General features: G+C 31.4%; 1 protein-coding gene across 6 annotated transcripts in view; it reads left to right on the top strand.

Annotated features, from left to right (window-relative positions):
* Positions 1-23,337, top strand: part of LOC114338464 (zinc finger protein 252-like) — a 397,861-nt gene that overhangs the window by 242,878 nt on the left and 131,646 nt on the right. For all 6 annotated transcript variants that reach the window (XM_050646922.1, XM_050646924.1, XM_050646925.1 and 3 more), the window contains one exon: positions 5,663-5,888. In XM_050646922.1, the coding sequence (XP_050502879.1) occupies positions 5,663-5,888 (226 nt within the window). The remainder of the gene's footprint in view (positions 1-5,662; positions 5,889-23,337) is intronic.

A 23,337-nucleotide genomic window follows, 5' to 3' on the forward strand; every position in this document is an offset into this window, starting at 1 on the left:
GTATCTCTTGCTGTTCTGTCAATATATTACCTTCCTTATCTCTACACATCGTCGTTCTCGGTTTGAAGTCTTTTCTGCTTTTGTTCAGTTTCTGATAAAATTTTCTTGTCTCTGTCGATCTACTTAGTTCTTGCAGTTCCTGAAGTTCTTTGTTCATATATTCTCTCTTTTTTCTTCGGTGAGTTTTCTTTTCTTCTCTGCGTAGTTGTTTATATTCTTCCTCTGCTTGTCGGGTTCTGTGCCCCTGTTGCATCAGTAAATATGCTCTGTTTTTTCTGTCTGTTATAATCTGACATTCTTCGTCAAACCAGTCATTCGTTCTTGTTCTTCTTTCTTTACCGTCTATGCCTAACACTTCTTTAGCTGTCTCTTTTATGATTTTTCTGCACTCTTCCCACTCCTTATTTGGGTTTTCATGTTTTGGTCTGTTTTCTAGTTTGATGCTTATCTTTTCTTTATACTCTTTATTTTTGTTTGTTTCTTTGAGTCCTTCTACCTTGTATCGTTCTGTAATGGAAGCTGATAGGAAGGCGAAAAAAAGGAAGGCCCAGAACGAGATTGTTCGATGGTTGGATGACGTGGAAGACGACCTGAAAACCATGAATATAAGACATTGGAGAACGACACAAGAGAGATTTGAATGGAAGGACATAGCCAGACAGGCAAATACCCATCCAGAGTTATGAGACCAAAAGAAGACGAAGACTGATCCGCTTCAGTTCGAAATTCGTTATGTCAATTTCTCTTGCAAAACTGCATAATTCTGTATATTCTTCTAGTGAAATAGAAATGTTTAAATTTCTACCAGTAATGAATAATTTCCTGCACTAAACTCTTCTGAAGTTTTATAGCCGTCTGTGTACCAGGTAAAACCCTGAAATCTGGGTAGAGCTTCACGATACGATACAATATTGATACTTTTTAATTATTGAGTATTGTATTGGTTATGCCAATGAAGTATCGTATCGTGTATCGATATCGGCAATACTTCATTAAAAAAATATCGAATTGATATTGATTTCGATACGATATCGATATAATATTCGATAAAATATCGACATAAAAAGGATTAAATTAATAAAAAAAGACGATTTTTTATTCATTTATTAAAAAAATCTCTTAAAAATACAAGAAATAGGATAAATTGCTTTGTAACCTTACAAATATTATCCTTTAAAGAGCTGTTCATCCATCTGTTCACACAAATGAGTTCTTTGATACTTTTATCTTTTAACCCTTTGTTTTCTACTGGTTTCACTGTGAAACCACATACAAATAAATTTTTTGCTACGTTCTCAGTGGTATTTTGCTGAAACCACTCACGTTATAATAATATGACATATTAAGGCATAAAACATATCGCGCACCACCATTTACGTTCTCGTTATTCAGTTATTAGTTGGTAATAACACGTGTTTTGAAGCCAGATAGTGGTATTATAGCAATTTTGGTGGTTTTTAAATTATTTCGCTATGGCAGATAACTTTATGTTTTATTTACAATATTAGAGACATTTGTATCTATGAATAATACTTCTTATTACTAAAAGTTTTCAATTTATAATAAGTATATTGATGACATAAAAAATGCCGGTTTCAACCTGAAACCGCTAGGAAACTGGATATGTACCTACTTGTTTTTTTATTTCAGGAAAAAAAGTGTATTCCTTCAGAGAGCTAAACAATATGTCGTCCGGTGGTCTATTCACATTATTAGAGAGCATTCCTTTAGATAGCTTCATTGTATCATAAAAAGTAACCTACATTTTATATTATTTAGTTATCAGTTTTTTGCTTGAAAAAAAAAATCTCTAGTTTCCTAGTGGTATCATGCCGAAACCATAGCCAATAAAAAAAGTACGTAAAAAAATTAATATTTTTCACTTTTTTGTCTTTTAGGAACCCAATAGAATAAGATTATTTAATTTTTAACTCAATTTTTGATTGTAAAAGTTTTCAGGAAACAAAGAGTTAAAGAGCATCTTTTATTCGTTAGTACCAGCGCTGCTTCAGAAAAAAGCCGCTCGACTGATACTATTTTGGGCCCACAAAATACCCCTAACCAACCCAGGTACAACGGGGAAACACTACTAATATACAAAAACTAATTTCTAGCTAATTTAACACTAAAAAATATAAATTGTATAATTTATGATTTCCGCCATAATAAAATATTTGTGTCTGGTCCAGGACTTGGAGATTGCAGCTAGTATTCAATTTCCTTTTCAAGAACATCGATATTATTTGATGATTTTAAAAACAAAATATCGAAATTGATTGACTTATTGGGTTCATCGTCCTTCTCTCTAGCATTATGGGAGAGCATACGCACTTGTGCGTCTTATAAGTCTTAAAATATTTTAACTGTATAATAGGCCTTATGAAGCACTCACGTGGCGTTTTATTTTTTTTTTCTCGATATCGATATTCTCAATAATATCGAGGCAAGCGTATCGACAATACAAGAGTATTGTATTGATTTCAGGTAATGAGTATCGTATCGACATTAATACTGCTAAGGTTTATATTGTATCGGTATCGTATTGGTTTTCGATACGATATCAATACAGTACAGATATTTTTATCGAATATCGTGAAACTCTAATATCTGGATCGAATATAAGCTACTAAAGTATTGTATCTGGATTCTGGGTACCATAGGGTCAAAAAATATCATCCCTCAAGTTCCATTTCAGAATGTTTTAGGAGCCTTCATTCTTCTAATCTTTCTACGAATCATAATAGTTGTCAAATTACATATGTTTTTATTTCTGATAGTATTGTATAGTCGAATTATTTCTTTACATTATTCTCTTATTTACTTCTATTTTTTAGGCTTTGTTCTCTTAGATATTTACAGTTTCAGTGCCTTTCTATTATATTTACTGTCTCTCTAAATCTATACCATGCATCAATAAATGTCCAAGTACCGTTTTTGATAATCTCTCCTCCTGCATTTTACTTTCTTTATTAATATTGTTATTACTGCTCTCGTTTTATGATTTTCTTTAAGAAGTCATATAGAATCGTTCCAATAATTATATCTACTTATGACAAGCAGATAAAAGTGAAAAAAAAACTAGACAATAAATAAAATATAAATGGGCAGAACATTGGATGGAACAAAGAGATTAGACGTTGAAGACCACATAAATATACTGTAACTATATTAACCACATTGCCAGTCTAATATGGAAAGGACTAAAAGGATATAGTGGTAAATAGAGACGAGTTGTATATGAGATATATATTCATAATATGAAGAGATATTAAAGTATAGCATGATAACTAAGTACTAGTAATCACCTTCCGCTGCAAAATTTTTTTAATATTAAGGTTACTTATAGAAACAGTTATCTAAGTTCGAAATGTTTGCAACAATCGGAAATCATTTAACCTAACCTCTATGTTATGTTACTTAACAGCTTACTCTGTGTAAACCTAATCTTCACCTGAGATTATATCATGAAAGATTTCTCTTTATTGACGATGCCTGCCTCTACTACTGTGTAATATAACGTTCACATTATTACTACTAAAAGCTAATAATATTAGTCTCTACTACTAATAAGTAACAGTGTCTTTCTACTAACTCAACAAACCTGAGTATAAATTATTTATACAAATTTAAAAAACTTACAAAACCTAACCTTCCTTTATAATTTAAGAATATGAGCAATAAGTATAAGAAAATAAATGACGGTATTCTTAAAACTTCTGTTCGTTATTCATTACTTTAGTTTTTTGAAAAACAAAATTTTAATGTCTTTCACGTATGAATTGCATTTTTTCACACTGCCAAAACATTTTTATCCTGCAAACTTTCTTCGCTGATAAATCGTCACCTTAATGAACAAGTCCGAGCGAATTAAAAATATGATTTATACTTCAACCCTTTTTCTTTCCCCGTCCCAAGAGATAAAAAAGACATTATACTTCTGTTTCGTACTAAATGAAAAAAGCAATATCTAAAACCACTACAGATATATATCACGCGCGACATTTTAAATGTCTCCGAACAGTTTTCTGCTACTTTAATTTTCAGTTTTGTTATTAATGACGGTTTCGTTTTAGGTTTTACGAATATAATTGCAAGGTTTTAATGCCATAACTCGAAAGTTTTTGTAATTGTTTAGTTTTCCGAAAAAGCGTAATTATTTATATAATTAATCAAAAATAAAAATATTCACATGGATACGCAAATATGCGAAAGAAAAAACTTTTTGGTTATTGACTGCTATTTTCTTTAGAAATATTTTTAAGTCGGTCACCAGGTCAACATTATGGGAGAAAACGTTAAAAATTTTATTTAGAGATCAATGGGAAAGGGGTCAATTAATTTGTTTTTGTATATTTATTTATCTTAGTAACTTTGTTTTTACTTATTTATCGATTTGTTTTAGGTGTATTGATTTCGAACCATTCCAATGAATATAGGTTGTCAATAAGAATTTTTTCTACGTTCAAATTAAAATAATGTTTATAATATGGTTGTTCTAAATAAGGTGTGATATACTTGCTCTCTCTCTGCCACTTGATCATAGAACCTGTTCTATCAAACTCTGTCCTTTAATAACTTAGACCACGAAATCCTGTCAAATGACATATTATATGGCAGTATCATTGTTGTATCATAATTCTCAAATATCGTTTATTACGCTTTTTATACTTATTATAATTTTCTTTGTATTATGTTCATAATAACTAAATTGTACTTTTTTTTACTTCCCAGTATTTTCCCTGTACGTTGCAGATTTAAGTTTTCTATTCTTTATTTAGGAGGTTTATTCTTTTGCTAGTACTATCATGGCTTCTGCTACTACTCCAATTTTGCGTATTACATACTTGTCTCCCATTGATTAATCTGAATTCTAATCTTTGGATAATTTGTCTCTATGCTGTTTACCTAGTTATACACTATTATTTAGTCGAGTACCTCTTCTTTAACTAATATTCGTATTCCATATCTCACCTACTCATTTGTAACATTTTTCATCACTCTCATATATAAAACTTAGACTAGTTTTCTTCGTCGTCTATATTTTTCTGTTTCCAAAAATATATTCTATTTTGCTCTGTATAAGCCATTAACAAATTTTTTTGTTTAATTATAATTTGGTAACACCTTTGAATCAATCAATTGATAATAAACAAATATTTATATAAACAAATAAATAGATAAATCAATAGATTTATAATAATCTTGATTTTACATAACTCTCTAATCAATATTATCTACATTTTATAAGTATTTTGTAAAATATATTATATATGCATTTTATTCGATTAAACTGCCAATTGGCAAATGCTTTATATTTAATAAGACTAATCTAAATACGATTCTGTGTGAAGTAGAGCAATACGGTAATATTGTAAAACTTTATGAATGTAATAGAATAATAAGTAAATATTATTTACATAGAATGTTTATAGGAATCACCTGTAGAAAATTATATCAAATAAATTAACTATAAGGATTTGTTAAATAATTTCTCAAGATTATATATCTCGTCTAAATAAATAATCGCCAAAAAAATATTAAAAAATTTTTTTAATTTTAATTTTCTGTTTTGTCCAGCACTACACATTCACTACACTACATCGATCTTACTCACAACTCTCAATATTCCACAATCACTAATCTTCTCGGTATTCTCTTTCAGATCTTCATGCACAAATCTGCTATGCAGATGCATGCTAGGGACCTCGCCGGACGATCGGAAGTAAAACCTCATCAATGTCAGCAGTGTCTCAAGTCCTTCAGTAGCAACCATCAACTTGTACAGCACATCCGAGTCCACACTGGCGAAAAGCCCTATAAATGTTCCTATTGTGACAGGCGGTTCAAGCAGCTGAGTCACGTTCAACAACACACAAGACTTCACACGGGTGAGTAGTAAACTAGTCATTATGTTTTTGTGTTTTTTACAATTTTAAAACAGTTTGTATTAGATAGATTAATTGAGGTAGCTTTTGGCCTATTCCACAGCGACCTTTTCAGATCTATTACGGTCCACTAGTCCTAGATTACATTCTCTAGCCTAACTCTTTTTAAATGTCGAATAACTTTGAGACTGAAAATTCCATGTAGCTCTTTGCCGGTGGTTTTTTTTTTTCGAATAATAAAAAGAACTTTACATTTGCCCGGCTGTTACACTAACATAGAATGTGCTCTACTGTTTCTTCATCTAGGTGACAGAATCTGCATAGAGCATAGGTCATAATCTGTCAATCCCATCAGTTGCAACTGCCTATTTAGCTTACAGTCCTTTTTAGCAGACCTACTAAAGCTTTGACGATTTTTATGTCTTCATTTATTACGTCGGTTATCTGTTACTCTGCCAGGACTTTCCAGGATCAGGCTGGAATATCTATAATCTCCTCATAAACCTCTCCTGAATTCCTTTTGGCTTTCCGATTTTTTTTAATCTATAGCGTTAGCTTATACATGTAGGAATCCCAGTCTTGGATACTTTTGTTATACGCTGAGGGAAGGTTAAAAAATGAGAAAAAGATTAGGAAGACAAAAATAGATCTGGTTTCAGTGAAAGTGAAAGACAGTTTATGTCCCCTTTCGATTAAGAGGCGGTACACAATCTCCAGACAGTTGTTTCTGTCTTACGACGTCCTCGGTGGAGCTGCGTGCACACCTCTGAAGCAAAACGAAACCAAACTGTCTATTTAGATGAAATTTCAAAAAAAGTTTAAAATCCACTTTTAAGAAGCTGTAGCGACATCTCTTATAGAAAAGAAAAAAGTCCCAAACACAAAAATTATCATAAAACTTTTCTTATTGGAATCGCTTTCTGGTAACATCCTTAATCTCTGACTTTTACAATTTATAAGACAAGAGACGACGAGATCTGGTTTCGTTAATAAATTATGGATAAACGCACCAAAGAACAAAACTGCACATCTCACAAAACATCATAAAAATTTTCGGACATTAAGGGAAAAGGAATCAATAGTATTAAAGAGGGGAAAAAATGAACTATTCTAAATGGGAAATAAGCCACAATTTAACTACAAATGATTTTATTAACGTTTCGATGTACAAATCAAATTAACGCGAGAATTTTACTGTCACCGTTGCATGTGGTTGTCTTTTTAAAGACAGATCACATGCTATGATTTTTTGTGATGGATATTTTTGAGTTAATGTTAATTTCATGTAATCGAACGAACGATTTTTCAGTAAAGTCGTCCCAGGACGCAACTCATAAATATTTGCAATAATATTTTAAAGTCTTACACTTTAAAATGTATAATATATGTCTGAATTGCCGACATAAATGAGTCAGATTAAATTAAATTATTAGAAGGATTTTTTACTAAGCAACAACATTTTTGTTTAATTTATTAATATTTTGTTTTTTGACAACGACGTCCGATTTGGACGTCGGCACGTTAATAAAATCATTTTTTAGTTAAATTATGGTTTAATCCCATTTAGAGTAGTTAATTACAAAAATTCCAATAGGAAATAGCTTCAGAACAACAAGAGGAAAAATGTGTCTAAGAAGAAATATAGAGCCTTAAAACATCATTTCTATAGAATTTAGAAAACATTAGAGTCAAACTCACATTAAACACCGATATTATATTTTGCAGACCTATTGTTTCCCAATTAATTAATTACCCAATATTTTGTGTTATCAAAAATATTGATATCACATTGTATATTATTATCAAAGAGATTATCAATTTAACAATTCATTTAAAAACCTAAAATTCTTTCAAACAAACAACAAAATGTTTTGACCCCGTTAATAATCGGACAATAAAAAAGTGAAACAAAAAGAGAGTCAAAGAACGAAAGGATTAAAAGGATTCCAGACTAATAAAATAAGTTTCGTAAAGCTGCGTCGCAACTTTTTTATTCCAGAGTTTTTAATCCTTGGTGAAAAAAGATTGTGGGAATATGTCTATATTGTGAACTTTATAGCCGACAATAAAATAAAAATGGATTATTTGCGTAACTATTGGTTAGTATATAATAATTTTAACCTTTTGATTTTTATATGTTAATGTTACGTGCCATTTGTTAATAAAAACGAATAATATTATTAAAAGGTAATATAAAAAGGAAATAAGAGACCTAGGTCGTAATATATAAGAATTTGTAAAAAAATTATAAAAATACTAAGCACAAAAAAAGGCAATTCGAAGTGTATAATGGCATTTGAAATGTGGGCCTACCGTCTACCGAAGAATGTTGCACATACCATTGACCGCAGATGGCACAAATAATTCAATGTAAGGAGAACTTAACAGTACAGTTAACCAAAATATACTAAGATATTTTGGATATACATATAACTAAAACAAGGGAAGGCATGGAACGGATGAGGATGTTAGTCGAAGACAGCGTAGAGGGCAAAAGATCCAGAGTCTTCAGAAAATCTGCAGAACGATTGCTGGATCAAATAAAGGACATGACGATATAGGAAAGATATTTACATCTTTATTTACATATATTTTATTTATTTGCATTTAAAAAATCCGACATAAAAGAACAAGAATAAAATAATTCAAGAAAGAAAAGTGTTATTAAAAACGTAATAATCTTATTAAAAGCAATTTACCTTGGGACACGTGCGTTTCTTTCCTTTTTTTACCGCAGTCTTACATTTGTCGGAGATATTCATTTTACTATAATATTCGTTGTTTGTGTAGTGATCGAAGTGTTTTACCATTTTGTTCAATAATTATTCACTTCTTTTAAAATATAAATCTAAATTATAATTTAAAAAAATTTAATGAGCAAGGTATTGTATTCTCATATATTTTAAGACATAAATAAACAAAGGCATTGCAGGTGGCATTTGTTATGACCACAATATTTTTCAGAATCACCTTCGAGTATCTTAAAATTATCCATAATTGGGACAAGGTCAGTAATCGCAATGTACTGCATTCACATTCGATGACTGGTGGGACTGGTCCGCTGAATATTGTGGTATTGAGCCAAATGAGATATGCATGTATAAATAAGTGTATTTTCGCCAGTTTGCCGATTTTATTCACAGATGAACTGAAAGTAACAGAAAAGTAAAAGAAAATACTCGTAAGAAATAAAGCAATATGTTGCAAATAAATAAATTAGTTAAATATATAAAGTCAGAAATCCCAGGCCTATTTTCACCATTTACTAGTAAGAAGCTAATTTTTCGTGAGTAGCTTCATTTTGACAAGACGCCCAACTTTTTTCCTTATAACAATAGTTTCCGTATGTGGTAGATAACAAAGATAGCAGGGATAGTCCAGTCGGGTTAGACGAATAACAAGCCTAACCTTGCATGCCGAGCTGCCCAAAATTTTATTTTTCTAATCTTTAGTAAAGGTCAATAGTAGTATTAATTTAAAATCTCGACTGAATTCCGCCGTTGCGTTAGCCGTTATTTTGATTTTAAAGGGGAACTGTTCTTGCTCAATATCTCCGCCATTTTCAGCTTCTCGACCAAAAGTATGAGAACTAAAATTATTGAAAATATGATTTTCTATAATTTATTTTATTACAATTTTTTTCGTGCGGTCGATATTTTCCGAGTTATGGGGGAAAATAATGACAGTGATTACATCCCCCATAACTCTGAAAATATCGACCGCACGAAAAAAATTGTAATTGTAGAAATGATAGAAAATCACATTTTCAACAATTTTAGTTCTCATACTTTTTGTCGATAAGTCGAAAATGGCGGAGATATTGAGTATAAACGGTTCCCGTTTAAAATCAAAATGATGGCTAACGCAACGGTGGAATTCAGTCGAGATTTTAAATTTACAGTACTATTGACCCTCAAAACTATATAGTGGCGAAAATGGAAGCGAAAGTAGCAGTAGCAAAAGCCAAAGCAGAAGCGTATTTAAACCTATACGATCAATTTGATACCAGGGAAAGCGAAACGAAGATATATAAAATAGCCAAACAAAGGGCAAAGAAAGCAAAAATTTTTAATCAGATTAGATGTATCCGAGATGAAAATAATAAAATACTAGTTCACGAAAGGCATGTCAAAAAGAGATGGAGAAAGTACTTTGACAGCTTATTAAATGAAGAATTTGACAGACAGCCTGTAGAGTCAACGGAGACAGTAGCAGCAATGGTCACCAAAATAACAAACGAGGAAGTGTCTCAAGCGCTTCAAAAATAAAGAAAGGAAGAGCATTGAGAGAGACAGGAACAAGGTTGCTAGCAGGTCTTTTTAATAGAATTATGGAAGTTGGACAAATGCCAGACTAATGGAGAAGCAGTATACTGGTACCTGTTTACAAAAACAAGGGAGATATACAACAATGTACAAACTACAGGGCTATAAAACTACTTAGCCACACCATGAAAATATGAGAAAGAGTAATTGATAGACGGATACGTGAAGAGACCGAAATATCCGAGAATCAATTTGGCTTTATGCAGGGCAGATCAACAACAGATGCAATTTTCATTATAAGGCAGCTGATGGAAAAATACAGGAGTAGAGAAACAAACGCTCATATGGTATTCATTGATCTTGAGAAAGCATATAATAGAGTTCCTCGAGAGATTCTGTGGTGGGCACTCAATAAGAAAGGAGTCCCTGGGGAGTATATAAAGATTGTGAGGGATATGTATGAGGAAATAAAGACTAGTGTTAGGACAGGTGTGGGAGAGACTGATAAATTTCATGTGAAAGTAGGATTGCACCAAGGCTCTGTGCTTAGTCCGTATTTATTCTCATTAGTTTTGGACTAGATAACACCGAAACTACAGGGTAACATTCCATGGTTCTTAATGTATGCTGATGATATCGTGTTAGTAGGAAATAGTGAAAGAGACTTAGAACAAAAACTGGAACAGTGGAGGCAAGCTCTGGAGGAAAAAGGTTTAAAACTTAGGAGGACAAAAACAGAGTATTTGGAATGTTCATTTAAATATGGAGTTACTACAAATAAAATGGTATCTTTGGATGGTAAACTGATTGTAAAAAGCAATAGTTTTAAGTACCTGGGATCGGTATTACAGAGTAATGGAGAAATATATGGAGATGCATGCAGTAGAATTAGGGCTGGATGGATGAAGTGGAAAGAAGCGAGTGGTGTGTTGTGCGACAGAAAAGTTCCAATGAAGCTGAAGTGAAAATTCTATAAAACAGCCATAAGACCGGCTATGATGTACGGAACTGAATGTTGGGCAGTAAAGAAGAAAGAGGAACAACGAATGCATGTGGCGGAAAAAAGAATGCTTAGATGGATGAGTGGAGTGACAAAGAAGGAAAAAAATAGAAATGAGTATATTAGGGGTGGCACGAATTGATGCCAAAATGAGAGAGCATAGGTTAAGATGGTTTGGTCATGTTCAACGTCGAGACGTTAATCACCCAATACGAAGAATAGCTGAAGTGCAGATTCCTGGAAGGAGTAGGAGAGGAAGACCAAAGAAGACCTATGGGGAGACGATAAGGCAGGGCATGTTGGTAAACGAGATTGACATTGGTATGACCCAAGATAGAACTGGACTTTGGACTCAAGATAAGGCAAAGAGAATGATGATGATGATTGACTCTCCCTAAAGATTAGAAAAATAAAATTTGGGGCAGCTCGGCATGCAAGGTTTGGCCTGTTATTCGTCTTATCCGACTGGACTATCCCTGCTATATTTGTTATCTACCACATACAGAAATTGTTCTAAGGAAGAAAGTTGGGCGTCTCGTCAAAATGAAGGTACTCACGAAAAATTAGCTTGTTAGTAGTAAATGGTGAAAATAGGCCTGGGATCCCTGACTAATATGATTAGGTCTATAAAAAAATATAATGAAATATTTTACTGGAAATACAACTTTACCATAAATGTTTATATAAATACACCGAAGGTTAAAATTCTGCAAGAAAGAATGTCATAAATCCTATAAATAGCAACTTCTCTGAATCATTACCAGAATTTAAAAAATATACTTGTACCTATATGTAATTATACAATTTAATATAAATAATTAATATTTATTTGTCTCCACGATTGGCAGTTAAATGTCTGGATTTTTTTGAGAATAGATCATGAAATGTTCCGCAATTTTATCGGCCTTTTATCATAAAGTTATTTATCATCCTATAAGTTGTTTTTATCTAGTTCATCAATATTTTCCTTTTCTGATCTAGTAATTTTCAATTTTTCCTTTTAGGAAACCTGAAGGGGAAGCTGAGTCTTACTGCAGTTAATGTTAGTTAAATAGTATATGCTTTCACGGTCTGTGTTTTGTGATGCTTATACTCGGGGTTTATAGGCCGAACACTGGAATTATTGCTTCCTGACGTTACGTCTGCAATAATTCTTGACTGGTTTTACAACTCGGGGCGAGTTTACACATCCATTTTAGCCCTCCACCTTCTAGGGACCTTGCGATTTCATTTCCCATTGGTGTACCCCAATTCCTAGATAAATCGGCTTCAACATTATTCTTCCATTTTTTCTAGGACGCCATACTGATCATCTACTGTCTCGTCTCAAAAATCACTGTCTTTAACACTCTTTCTTTCTCTGATCTTACTACATAACCTACCAATCTTAGCCTTTTAGCTTTTATATGTCTGACGATGTTTTCAGTTCCATACAGAGTCACCAATTCAGCATTGCGGCGCCTTCTCCACTCTCTTGTCAACTCACTCCTCGGGGTGCCAAATCTCATTATGAGAACCTTTCTTTTAAATACCAGCACCTTATTTATATCCCGCTAATATATAGTCCATGTTTCACTTCCATATGTAACAACTGGGCGAATAATTGACATATACAGTTCTAATTTAGCTTATCTTTTTGCAGCTTTGACTACTTTGAAGTTGTGGCCATTAGTAGTTATGTTCTGCCTAATTATTGGTCTTTGATTTCTTGTTACTAGCATATTATTCTTTTATTTTTTATGATAATTGCAATAAGCCAAGCTTAGCAATAAGCTTGGCTTATTGCCAAGAAATGAGGCCATATCATTATTTGTACTGTTTTTCATTTAAATAACCAATGCTTAGCTTCTGCTCTTAAGAATTAAATATAGTTTGTTGAAACTGTCCAACTAATTTTTGAATTTTTACCACCTTGTATATCAAAAACTACTAATTTTTGTTAGGTTTTTAAATTTTAAAATGTAATTTAAGTTTTTAAACTTCCATTGTCTATTAAATTTTGACAGAAAACATATACTTTTAGATTCCCATTTAAAACACAAATGGATGACGTCATAACGACATCATGGTGAAGTCATCATAGTGACAGTTATCCAAAATAAAAGCAGAACTAAATTTAAAAATTGGCCTGTCTCGGCGTTTTTTGCTTAAATGTTACATCTAATGGAAATATTTTAGTTTTCAGGCCAAACGTTGGCACTACACATAGACCTGGATCATGCGTACCAAAAAAAAGTAGGTTAATAGCAAGCTGAAAATTTGTTAATAGCGTAACGGTGTCTAATCGGACAAACTTTGATGTACGGAAACACTGGAACAGGTGAAGTTTTAATTGTGGAACAGGTTAAAAATTTGGAACGTCAGACTACGAAAACGTACCATGTATTTTGTCGCACAGAACTTCCAATTGATTTGTTCTCCTTTGTTATCCAATGGCTTCGGCAGTTTGCCATACAGCCAGTTTCATGATCGTTTAATCACCTGTCATAATTCCTGTCATTTGACATATTCTACGTGTCGCACTTATTAAAATGCCCAGTTGGTGATAAATACCAGTCTGATATTTGCATGAGAGTGCAATGAAAGGGTAACAAATGAATTGGAAGTTCTGTCCGACAAAATACATGGGACGTTTTCGTAGTCTGACGTTTCAGATTTTTAACCTGTTCCACGAATAAAACTTCCCTGTTCCAGTGTTCCCATACATCAAAGTGTGTCCGACGAGACACCGTTACGCTATTAACAAATTTTCAGCTTGCTATTAATCAACTTTATAATATCTAAATAAAATAATTCTAATGTGTGCACTCAGAAAAGCAATTTACGATGAGTCCCAAGTGCAATGTTAAAAATTATGATGATAGATGGCACTAAGATATCCCATGACGTTGATATCACAAAATATTATGAGTTTAAAAAAACATATTATAGTCGGTTCGCTAAACTCAGACATAACTGGCTAGTGATTTTAGTAGGTGATTTTTTATTTTTTGCCCATTTTGAAAAAATTGGCAAAATTACTAGATAATAGTTTAATAGTAATTATTAACTCTTTAGTAATTATTTTTTTGCCAATTTTAAAAAATTGGCAAAATTACTTACTAAAATCTCTAGCCAGTTGTGTCTGAGTTTAGCGAACCGACTATACATGATTTAAGACATGCCGGCCCTGAACAATCATGAAATAAATATATTTAGATATATGTATATTATTTTAAACACAATAAACAAATGAAAAACAGAGGGGCAAATATAGGTACACTCAATATTGGATGAAACAGGATAAAGCCAAATAGAAATACATTACCATAAAGTTTGCTTTAGAATTCAATTAATTAGTTTTATGGCAGATAGAATTTATAATTATCCAATCAAACATATTTAACGGAAAAGTAAAAAATATCTTTCCAATATATGACTAAATTACATTTAACGATGGCACATACTCATTACACGTAATTTATGCAAATATGCACTCATAAATAATATATTGAATTTGTTGGCCGACTAATAAATTATCTTTATTATTAAGGGTTATGTTTCTGTCAAAATTGCACCCGAATAACGTTTCGATTCCAATGCATTAGTTCGTTGGGTGGTCGCGATTTTCAACCTAAAGTGCGTTTTACAATCGCACAATCCATTTTCCGATGTAAATCAAGCAATTCGGTAAAATAACGCGTCGGGCGCGTGTATTGCATAAAATCGAACAGCATCAGTGGACGCTGGGGTCCAATTTTCACATATATGCGTACAAATCGAATCAGAAATCATTGCCTGTTTATACCTTCGGCTGGAAATATTGTATAATATGGCCCCGAAACTTCGTACGTTAATATGATACGACTATTAGTTGGTTTTCCCCTCGTACTTCGATTAGACAGAATAATGACCAGTTTTTTTAACATCAAGATATAAAAAAATATTCTGAGAACGATTTTCCGACGTGAAAATAGAAACGCCAATCTAATCCTATTTTTAATTAGAATTATGTATGATTTATTAATAAATATAATAGATCACAACCAACAAAAGTTAACATAAAACTAAATAACACGGTTTTAAAGACAATTTTACTTTAATAAAGATAAAGCGATAAAGATAAAATATCATCATCATCGTTTAGCCTAGCGCGTTCACTACTGGACATAGGCCTCCCTCAGTGTCTTCCAATGTTCTCTACACCATTTCCTGCTACTATTTTCACTTCATCGGTCCATCTAGTCGGTGGTTATTCTCGACTTCTTCTGTAGTTCCCGGGCCTCCATTCCATGATTCGGCTTATCCACCATATATCTTGTGTTCTCGCTAATGTGCTGCTCACTTCCACATTAGCATCACGATTATTTAGATGACGTCTTAAACGTTTGATATTTCCTGATTTGTTGGTTTGGTACTGGGCTTTAGCCTCGAAGGCTCAAGCCCAGTATTGCAAGTTCCATGGCTCGTTGTGTAACTTTAAGTTTATTTGCGGATATTTGCGTCACCGTTAAAGTTTCTGTTCCATAATTTTGTACGGACAAAACAAGTGGGATTCAAACTCACAACCCTTGTATCCAAAGGTAGACTCTCTTACCACTGAGCCACAGTGGGGGCTTTGTGATTTAAAAACGCCAAGAAAATACTACGGAATTGTGAAAAACGTTTATCTATCATACTTTGGATCTACACTTAATGATCAGGGCGCCGCATATGGTTTGTTATGTATGTGTTGAAGATCTTCGAAAATGTTCAAAAAAATCAGAAAAAATCATATATGGGTCGGATAACGGAAAAACTAACATTTTCTCCGTTATTCGACCCATAGAGCACTTTATAGATTTTCCGGTACCTAAACCTATTGATAGTTTAAATTATATTCAAAATGAACTATTTTCTGATTTACAATCGATGGAGCAGGGTGATCATATTAACCAGGACAATAAATGTACGTAAAACGCTACCAGAATGGCTAGAACACTATAATATGATTGGGTACTACTGTTGGTACTATTACCGAAAAGTTCAGCAAGCAACTGATCATCATAGAAAAAGCTGTAAAACACCTTCAAGAAAAAAAAATAAAAATAAGACTATTTTAGCTGATTGGTAAAACTTATATTACTACATTATATCACTGTTTTAAGTAGCCTGGTAGATTTAGATTCAGCACATAAGAATTAGACAAGTCTGCTACAACCCTTTGACTGCGGTAACCTCATCCCGCTCGAGGCACTTTAGGTGGGCGGTTCACGCCCATTCATTCAGAAACCATCTGATGACATTATATATTTTATATTTTGTTTACGTTATATTTTGTCTATACGCAAATAATCGCTAACCGCAGCGAAGCGGTTAGCCCTGTTGCATATGTGCGTTTCCCGCACATCTCGTGCACTACTGAAATTACGCAAATATGCGGTTCCCGCAGTCAAAGGGTTAAGTAAACAAAGTTAAAAAAATTGTATTGTTCCATTTATTACTAACTTACCTATTAGAAACCCAAAACAAAAACATTATGACTAAATAAGTTTCTGATGAATACTAAAATATAGATTTCAGATTTCAAAGTGGTCGTTTGGCCTCGCAGACAATATTTAGTCCTACAGATCTAGACTTTAAGTTCAGGTTAGCTACGTCTTAGTAAGACTTGTTCCAGTTATTAGTGGCGTTGAAAAACGTTGAGTCCGACCATTTCCTCTATTTTTCACAAAATCTGTATGTTGCTCTGCTCCTTTACTTACTTTTCAGAGATATGTTAGGGAGCAGTTTTCAGTGAGGTAAGAACACCGATTATGATTTTGGGTTCAGTCTTCTAAAGATCTAACTTGCCTTTGTCCTGGAATGTCGTTGCAGTAAGCTACAATTATTATTACATTTTCCTATTTTCGTACGTCCTATATTATACTGCTTTTTGGTATACTGCGGAATAGCCTCTGAAGTAATAAAAGAAATATTGATAAAATACTACTTTTTAAAAAAGTAAGAAAAGTTTTAAAAGAAAACAAAAGAAAACAACACAAAAATAGCATAATTATCTAAGTGGAGTGAAAAATTCTAGAAATGCTACAAAGTTAAAATTAACAAATCGAATATCTAATAACTATAACAGGAAATGAAAAAAGTATAGTTACTATTCATACCTGAAAAGTACAGAAATCAAAGAAAAGATCCAGACTAATGAATTTAAACCTTAGTTAAGCTGACATACAGTATTATCACAACGTGCCATTCACTCGTCCAATAAAATAACATTTTAAAACGTAAAAGTTGAAAAACCGCTAAACAATTAAACCGAATACACACTTAATAAAAATGCGATAAAGAGTTGTAAAAAGTCAATTTCCTGAGTTTTCGTACGTTCGGCGCTGTGAAAAATGATCAGCCACCCATTAAGCTTTTTTTCGCAATGTCGATTAACCTATTTACTCGGCGAAAAATCACTGAACGTTTATGTATCGGCGTTTTTAATCTGAGAGGGAAGTCGAGACTGATAGCGGCAAAAAATGCGGCAAAAAACTCGCCCCGCTATAAATTGATTTCAAATAAACAGGGCCCTCTAATCGTTTTATTAAAAGAGAAAATTAAATATTTTCTTTTTCAATCAAGCTGGACTTAGCAAACGAGCAACCGTATGATCGCCGAGATTTGATTTTATAGACGGCCAGTTTTTGGCTGGACCGATGGATCCACTGGACAGACTATTTTTTTGTGATCTAATTATTGGATGAATTTGTGATTATGAAACATATTGCTCTCAGGAAATTAGGACAGTTAAAAGGAGATTAAAAAGTATACGCCATGGATTTTATGAGATATTTTCTAATTTAAATGTTTCAGAAAATTCCATATCTTAATCTTTCTTCTCGTTCTTAAGATATTATATTATACGCTTGAACTATTACATAAATAAAATATTTTGTAATAAAAGGTTTTAAAATATAAACAAGGAAGCCTTGGATGGAGAAAAGTAAGTCAATATTGGTAATTGATCAAACAAAAATATCTAATCTGATTCAAAAAGACACTAAGCTGCTACAATAAATAAATAAATTGAAACTCCTAGATCTAGATCAAAGACAAAATCTTGAACACCTACAGTATGATGCAAATGTTTGGAATAAATTCGTTATTTCGTAAACCGGTGACTTCAAGGAAAAATCCAGAAACAGGTCGATTTTTACTTTAAAATTATGATATTGTGGTATATATATATAAAGTAGTTTGGTAATATTGACTGATACTATATATAATAGTTTTGTTTTGGGGTTGCAGTCACTTATTTTTTAGGGGCAGGATAAGTAAAACTCTTTGTTATTATCGAGCTTTCGCAAAATTTATTTGCTTTTTCAAGATAAGCTAAAATAAGTATATGATAAATACAATGAAATTAGAGATAAAGTACATTGTATATAAAAGCATAAAAAACTTACAACTTGAGGTTATAATTTAATTTATAATTTAATTTTTTATTAACTAAAGAATAATTGGCAAAATTCATATATCTAGATATACCTACTCTAATTTAAAGTATACTAATATTGAATAATCTAATACTAGTTTTTAACAACTTCAAATAAACAGATATTGGTATTCTTTTTGACATTACTTGAAATGTCTTTCTGGCATTAGTCAAATTTAAAACTAAATTAAATCAGATCTTTCCTTATATTTTTTTACAAATTGGAACATTGTTATTTGGATTATATAAAATAGAAATTTATATACATTATGTTTTGTAAAAATGTTTACTTTATGGAATAACCTCAAGTTGTAAGTTTTTTATGCTTTTATATACAATGTACTTTATCTCAAATTTCATTGTACTTATCATATACTTATTTTAGCTTATCTTGAAAAAGCAAATAAATTTTGCGAAAGCTCGATAATAACAAAGAGTTTTACTTATCCTGCCCCTAAAAAATAAGTGACTGCAACCCCAAAACAAAACTATCATATATATATATATATATATATATATATATATATATATATATATATATATATAGGCGTAGATTTACGCTCCTGTTATGTCTATGTCTCGGATGTTGTTTTTTGATGGAATGTGTCTAAAGATATTCAACCTCTCATCTTTACCGATGAGCCCACGGAGGTTGAAGAGGGCGAAACACATTTCTAAGAACTGGTGTTTGGATCTTTGATTATATTCGAAAAATTTTTCCCAGCCAGAAATAGTGGATGTGTGAGTTATTCGTAAGGGGATTTTTCCACATTCTCTATTTCATTTGTTTTATATATATATATATATATATATATATATATATATATATATATATATATATATATATATATATATATATATATATATATATATATCCTACGAGTGACGTCATCCGTATGGGCTTGATGACGTAATCGATGATTTTTTTAAATGAGACTATGGGTCGTGTGATGCCTCATTTGAAAGGTTGTTCAATTCTGTATTCAGTAATGTAAATATAGACATAATCATTTGTAAGGGGTATCCAAAAAATTTTTTTACATATTATGGAATTTTTTATTCAAAATAAATTTAACTGCTGTCAGAAAACAGAAAAAACATGTTTAATTGACAAATAAGCATCGCTTTCTTAAATTAAATGTTCAAACTTCCAAGAGGCAGGTGGTTGGCGGGAGCTGGTTTGAAAAAGCAATGTTTATTTATGAAATTAACATTTTTTTCTGTTTTCTGACAAGAGTAAAATGTATTTTGAATTAAAGTAATTGCATACATTCTCCTTTTTTGTCAATTAATTTAATTTAAAAAAGTTTTTTTGGATACCCTGTACACATAATTATGTTTTTATATTACTGAATACAGAATTGAATAACCTTTATAGAAGAATAATAAAAATCAGATGCTAGGACTATTAGAAAAATCTTATGACAGAGTAAGGAACATGGCACATCTTAGGGCAACTTGAGCTCAAAGTGTAGTGACATGGATATTCGCCCTAAAACTTAAATGGAAAGTTAGGAGTCGTCTTATTCACGAATTAGACTTTATGACCTGTTTCTGCTCAAATGCCTATATTTTTCGGAAGCGTTCTACGCAACGACTTCCTCGTGGGTCCTCGCCTTTATTTGCTCTTTTGTTATGCTGTGTTCCCTCATTATACTTACATGGGAATACCAGTTGTTACGGCAATGGTGAATTTTTGCTTTTTCAAGATTTAAAGTTATTGATTTATTACAAGCCGGGAGTATCAATATATATTTTAGATATGGCGGTTTCCTTGCCTTGTAAGACCATGTCTTTTTTTTTGGTTTTGGAAATTTGACAGTTGTATTTTTGGGCATAAGGGTATAAAAGGTGAATGTCTTTTTGTATCCCATCTTTGGAGGTTGCAAGAACTGCTTGCGTCAGTGAAAAGCAGAGTATTAATCGAGGTTCTTGGAGATGGTGACTAATAATTCCCTTGATTATTTTTATTTTTCATGTTCTAATCAAGTCATCCAAATATATATTAAAAAGTATTGAAGATAGGAAGCATCCTTGTACTATGCCTTAATTTATTATGATTGATCCTGCTACTTTGTCAGAACTATCGTCAATAACTATAGCGGTGCACCTATATAAACTTTTAACAACATCGATTAGATATTTTGGGAAGACTTTTCTAATTTCTAATATTTCCCTGAGTTTATTTATTAGAATTTATTACTCTATCGAAAACTTTCGTGAAAGTACTAAAGATACAGCCCAAAAGTGTGATATGAGATCTGGAGCTCATCATTATCTGTTGGGATAACATCTTAGAAAGCTGACCGTGAGCATATTATAAGATACATGTAAATCAAAAAAGAAATATATTTTCAAAAAATATTTTTTGTATGCTGATATTCCGAGTGTTAGAATAACAGATAAGGTACTAGTAGTAGAATAGAGTAGTACAGGTTTAACAAAAATTGCATGCATTAGTATATCATCAAACACAAATAGGTTAATTAAAATACCCAAGCAAGAAAGAAATTTCTTTTGCGTAATATGTTCAATATCCTATAGGTATGAATAAATGAAGTAAAAAAATACCAACTGGTTACCACAACAATTGAATTAATGCCACATTTCAAAGAAATATTGCAAACAAAAACAAAATTTGTTTAATTTATTACTGTTTTGTATTTTGAGAACGATTTTCGAGAAAAAGTGGAAATCGAAACGCCAAATAAACTTTTTATAATGTAAAATTTTTGCTTATTCCCAATACAAACACTAAGTTCTTATTTTTATTTTTAGATTTTTTATTTAAATTGTATTTTTTCCTTAATTTTTTTTTTATTTTTGGCTATATTTTTTATTTTTTGTTTAATATTTTAATTTTTTATTTGTTTTTTATATTTTTGTTCTTTTTTTAATTTTTTTAATATTTTGTTGTATTTTATGTTTTCTAATTTTAATTTTTTTATAAAAATAGTAACGTTCAATGTACCAAATTTTCCAGTCTTCCCTAAGTTGGTTTTTAACATGTTTAAATCTGAAGGTATACAATATACAATCACTGATGTAATTTGCATTTAGGACCTCATAAAGCTAAATTCTCGATTATTTCATTACATTTTAAGCCGCAGTGCGTTTTGATTGATTTTTAATTAATTGCAACTGTTTTATTGATTTTTATTCAAACACATTCTCTTTTTAAAAAAACTCGAACATTCATAGTACTAAAGTTTTAGCGTCCTGTAACGCTTTTGTCCTTATTTTTGGTTATTAGGTCCCTAAGTCGGCAATAATGTATTCAATACTCTCGAAGAGAAAAAGCAAACTTTCATCCCCTCATTTTTTCGGACCTCATCCACCCTAAATGCCCTCATAAAGAATTGGGATTAAAATTAAGCAGTGCATACCCCAGTTTGTCAACCCTTTGACTTAGATATTGATCTTTAGGCCTATATATACAGAGTAATTAAAACTAACTCCAACGTGGCTAATAAAATTTTAAAAAATCATTATAATAAGAAATGTGAAATGTAAACTTTCAAATGTAGATTAGTATGATTGACACATTGGTATGATTGACAGCCGATGCATTGATTTTAAGTAATTAGAAGTCTTTATCATTAAAAAATTAAAAAGCAGAAAAAATAAAAAAAAATAATAAGAAATATTAAAATAAAATAAAATAAAATAAATAAAATAAATAAAATAAATAAAATAAATAAAATAAATAAAATAAATAAAATAAATAAAATAAATAAAATAAATAAAATAAATAAAATAAATAAAATAAATAAAATAAATAAAATAAATAAACTGTGGACTCTCATTATAATAAGAAATGTGAAATATAAACTTTCAAATGTAGATTGGTATGATTGACACATTGGTATGATTGACAGCCGATGCATTGATTTTAAGTAATTAGAAGTCTTTATCATTAAAAAATTAAAAAGCAAAAAAATAAAAAAATAATAAGTAATATTAAAATAAAATAAAATAAATAAAATAAATAAAATAAATAAAATAAATAAAATAAATAAAATAAATAAAATAAATAAAATAAATAAAATAAATAAAGTAAATAAAATAAATAAAATAAATAAAACAAATAAAATAAATAAACTGTGGATAAATAATAGTGGATAGACTACATATAACAATCCTGCACACATGACCCCAATTGACCGGTTTTGAGATTATGAGCTCATACTTATATCTGGGATCATTGATCACAAACAAAGGATCATTACAGTAAGAGATTAAACGCAGATGTGATCTAGCAAAAGTTGCCACAGTAAAAATGACCAAAATATGGAGAATGTCCAATATTAAGAGCGTTAAATCAACTGCTACTTAAGATCAACTGCTTATTATTCCCAATGCTTACCTACGGATGTGAATCTTGGTCTCTGAGATAATTGGAAAGAAGAAAGATAGACGCCGCTGAAATGTTCTGATGGAGACGAATATTACGAATTGCTTGGACCGGCCGTAGGATAAATAATTCGATTTTAAGAGTGCTAAAAGTTAACCAACGACTCTCCAGTAAAGTCCATCTCCGACAATTAGAATACTTTGAACATGTTATGAGAGAAAACACAGAAACATGGAAAGACTCAATATACAAGGAAAGGCCGAAAATCACAAGAATGATCCCCAACAAGATGGATCAATCAAATTACATGAGTATACAAAAGCCGTATGCATGAGTTCTATAAATATACAAATGATCAGAGACAGAGATCTTTGGATACGGACAATACACAT

This window comes from Diabrotica virgifera, chromosome 3 (genome assembly GCF_917563875.1).
Source record: "Diabrotica virgifera virgifera chromosome 3, PGI_DIABVI_V3a".
In the NCBI taxonomy this organism is placed as follows: Eukaryota; Metazoa; Arthropoda; class Insecta; order Coleoptera; family Chrysomelidae; genus Diabrotica; species Diabrotica virgifera.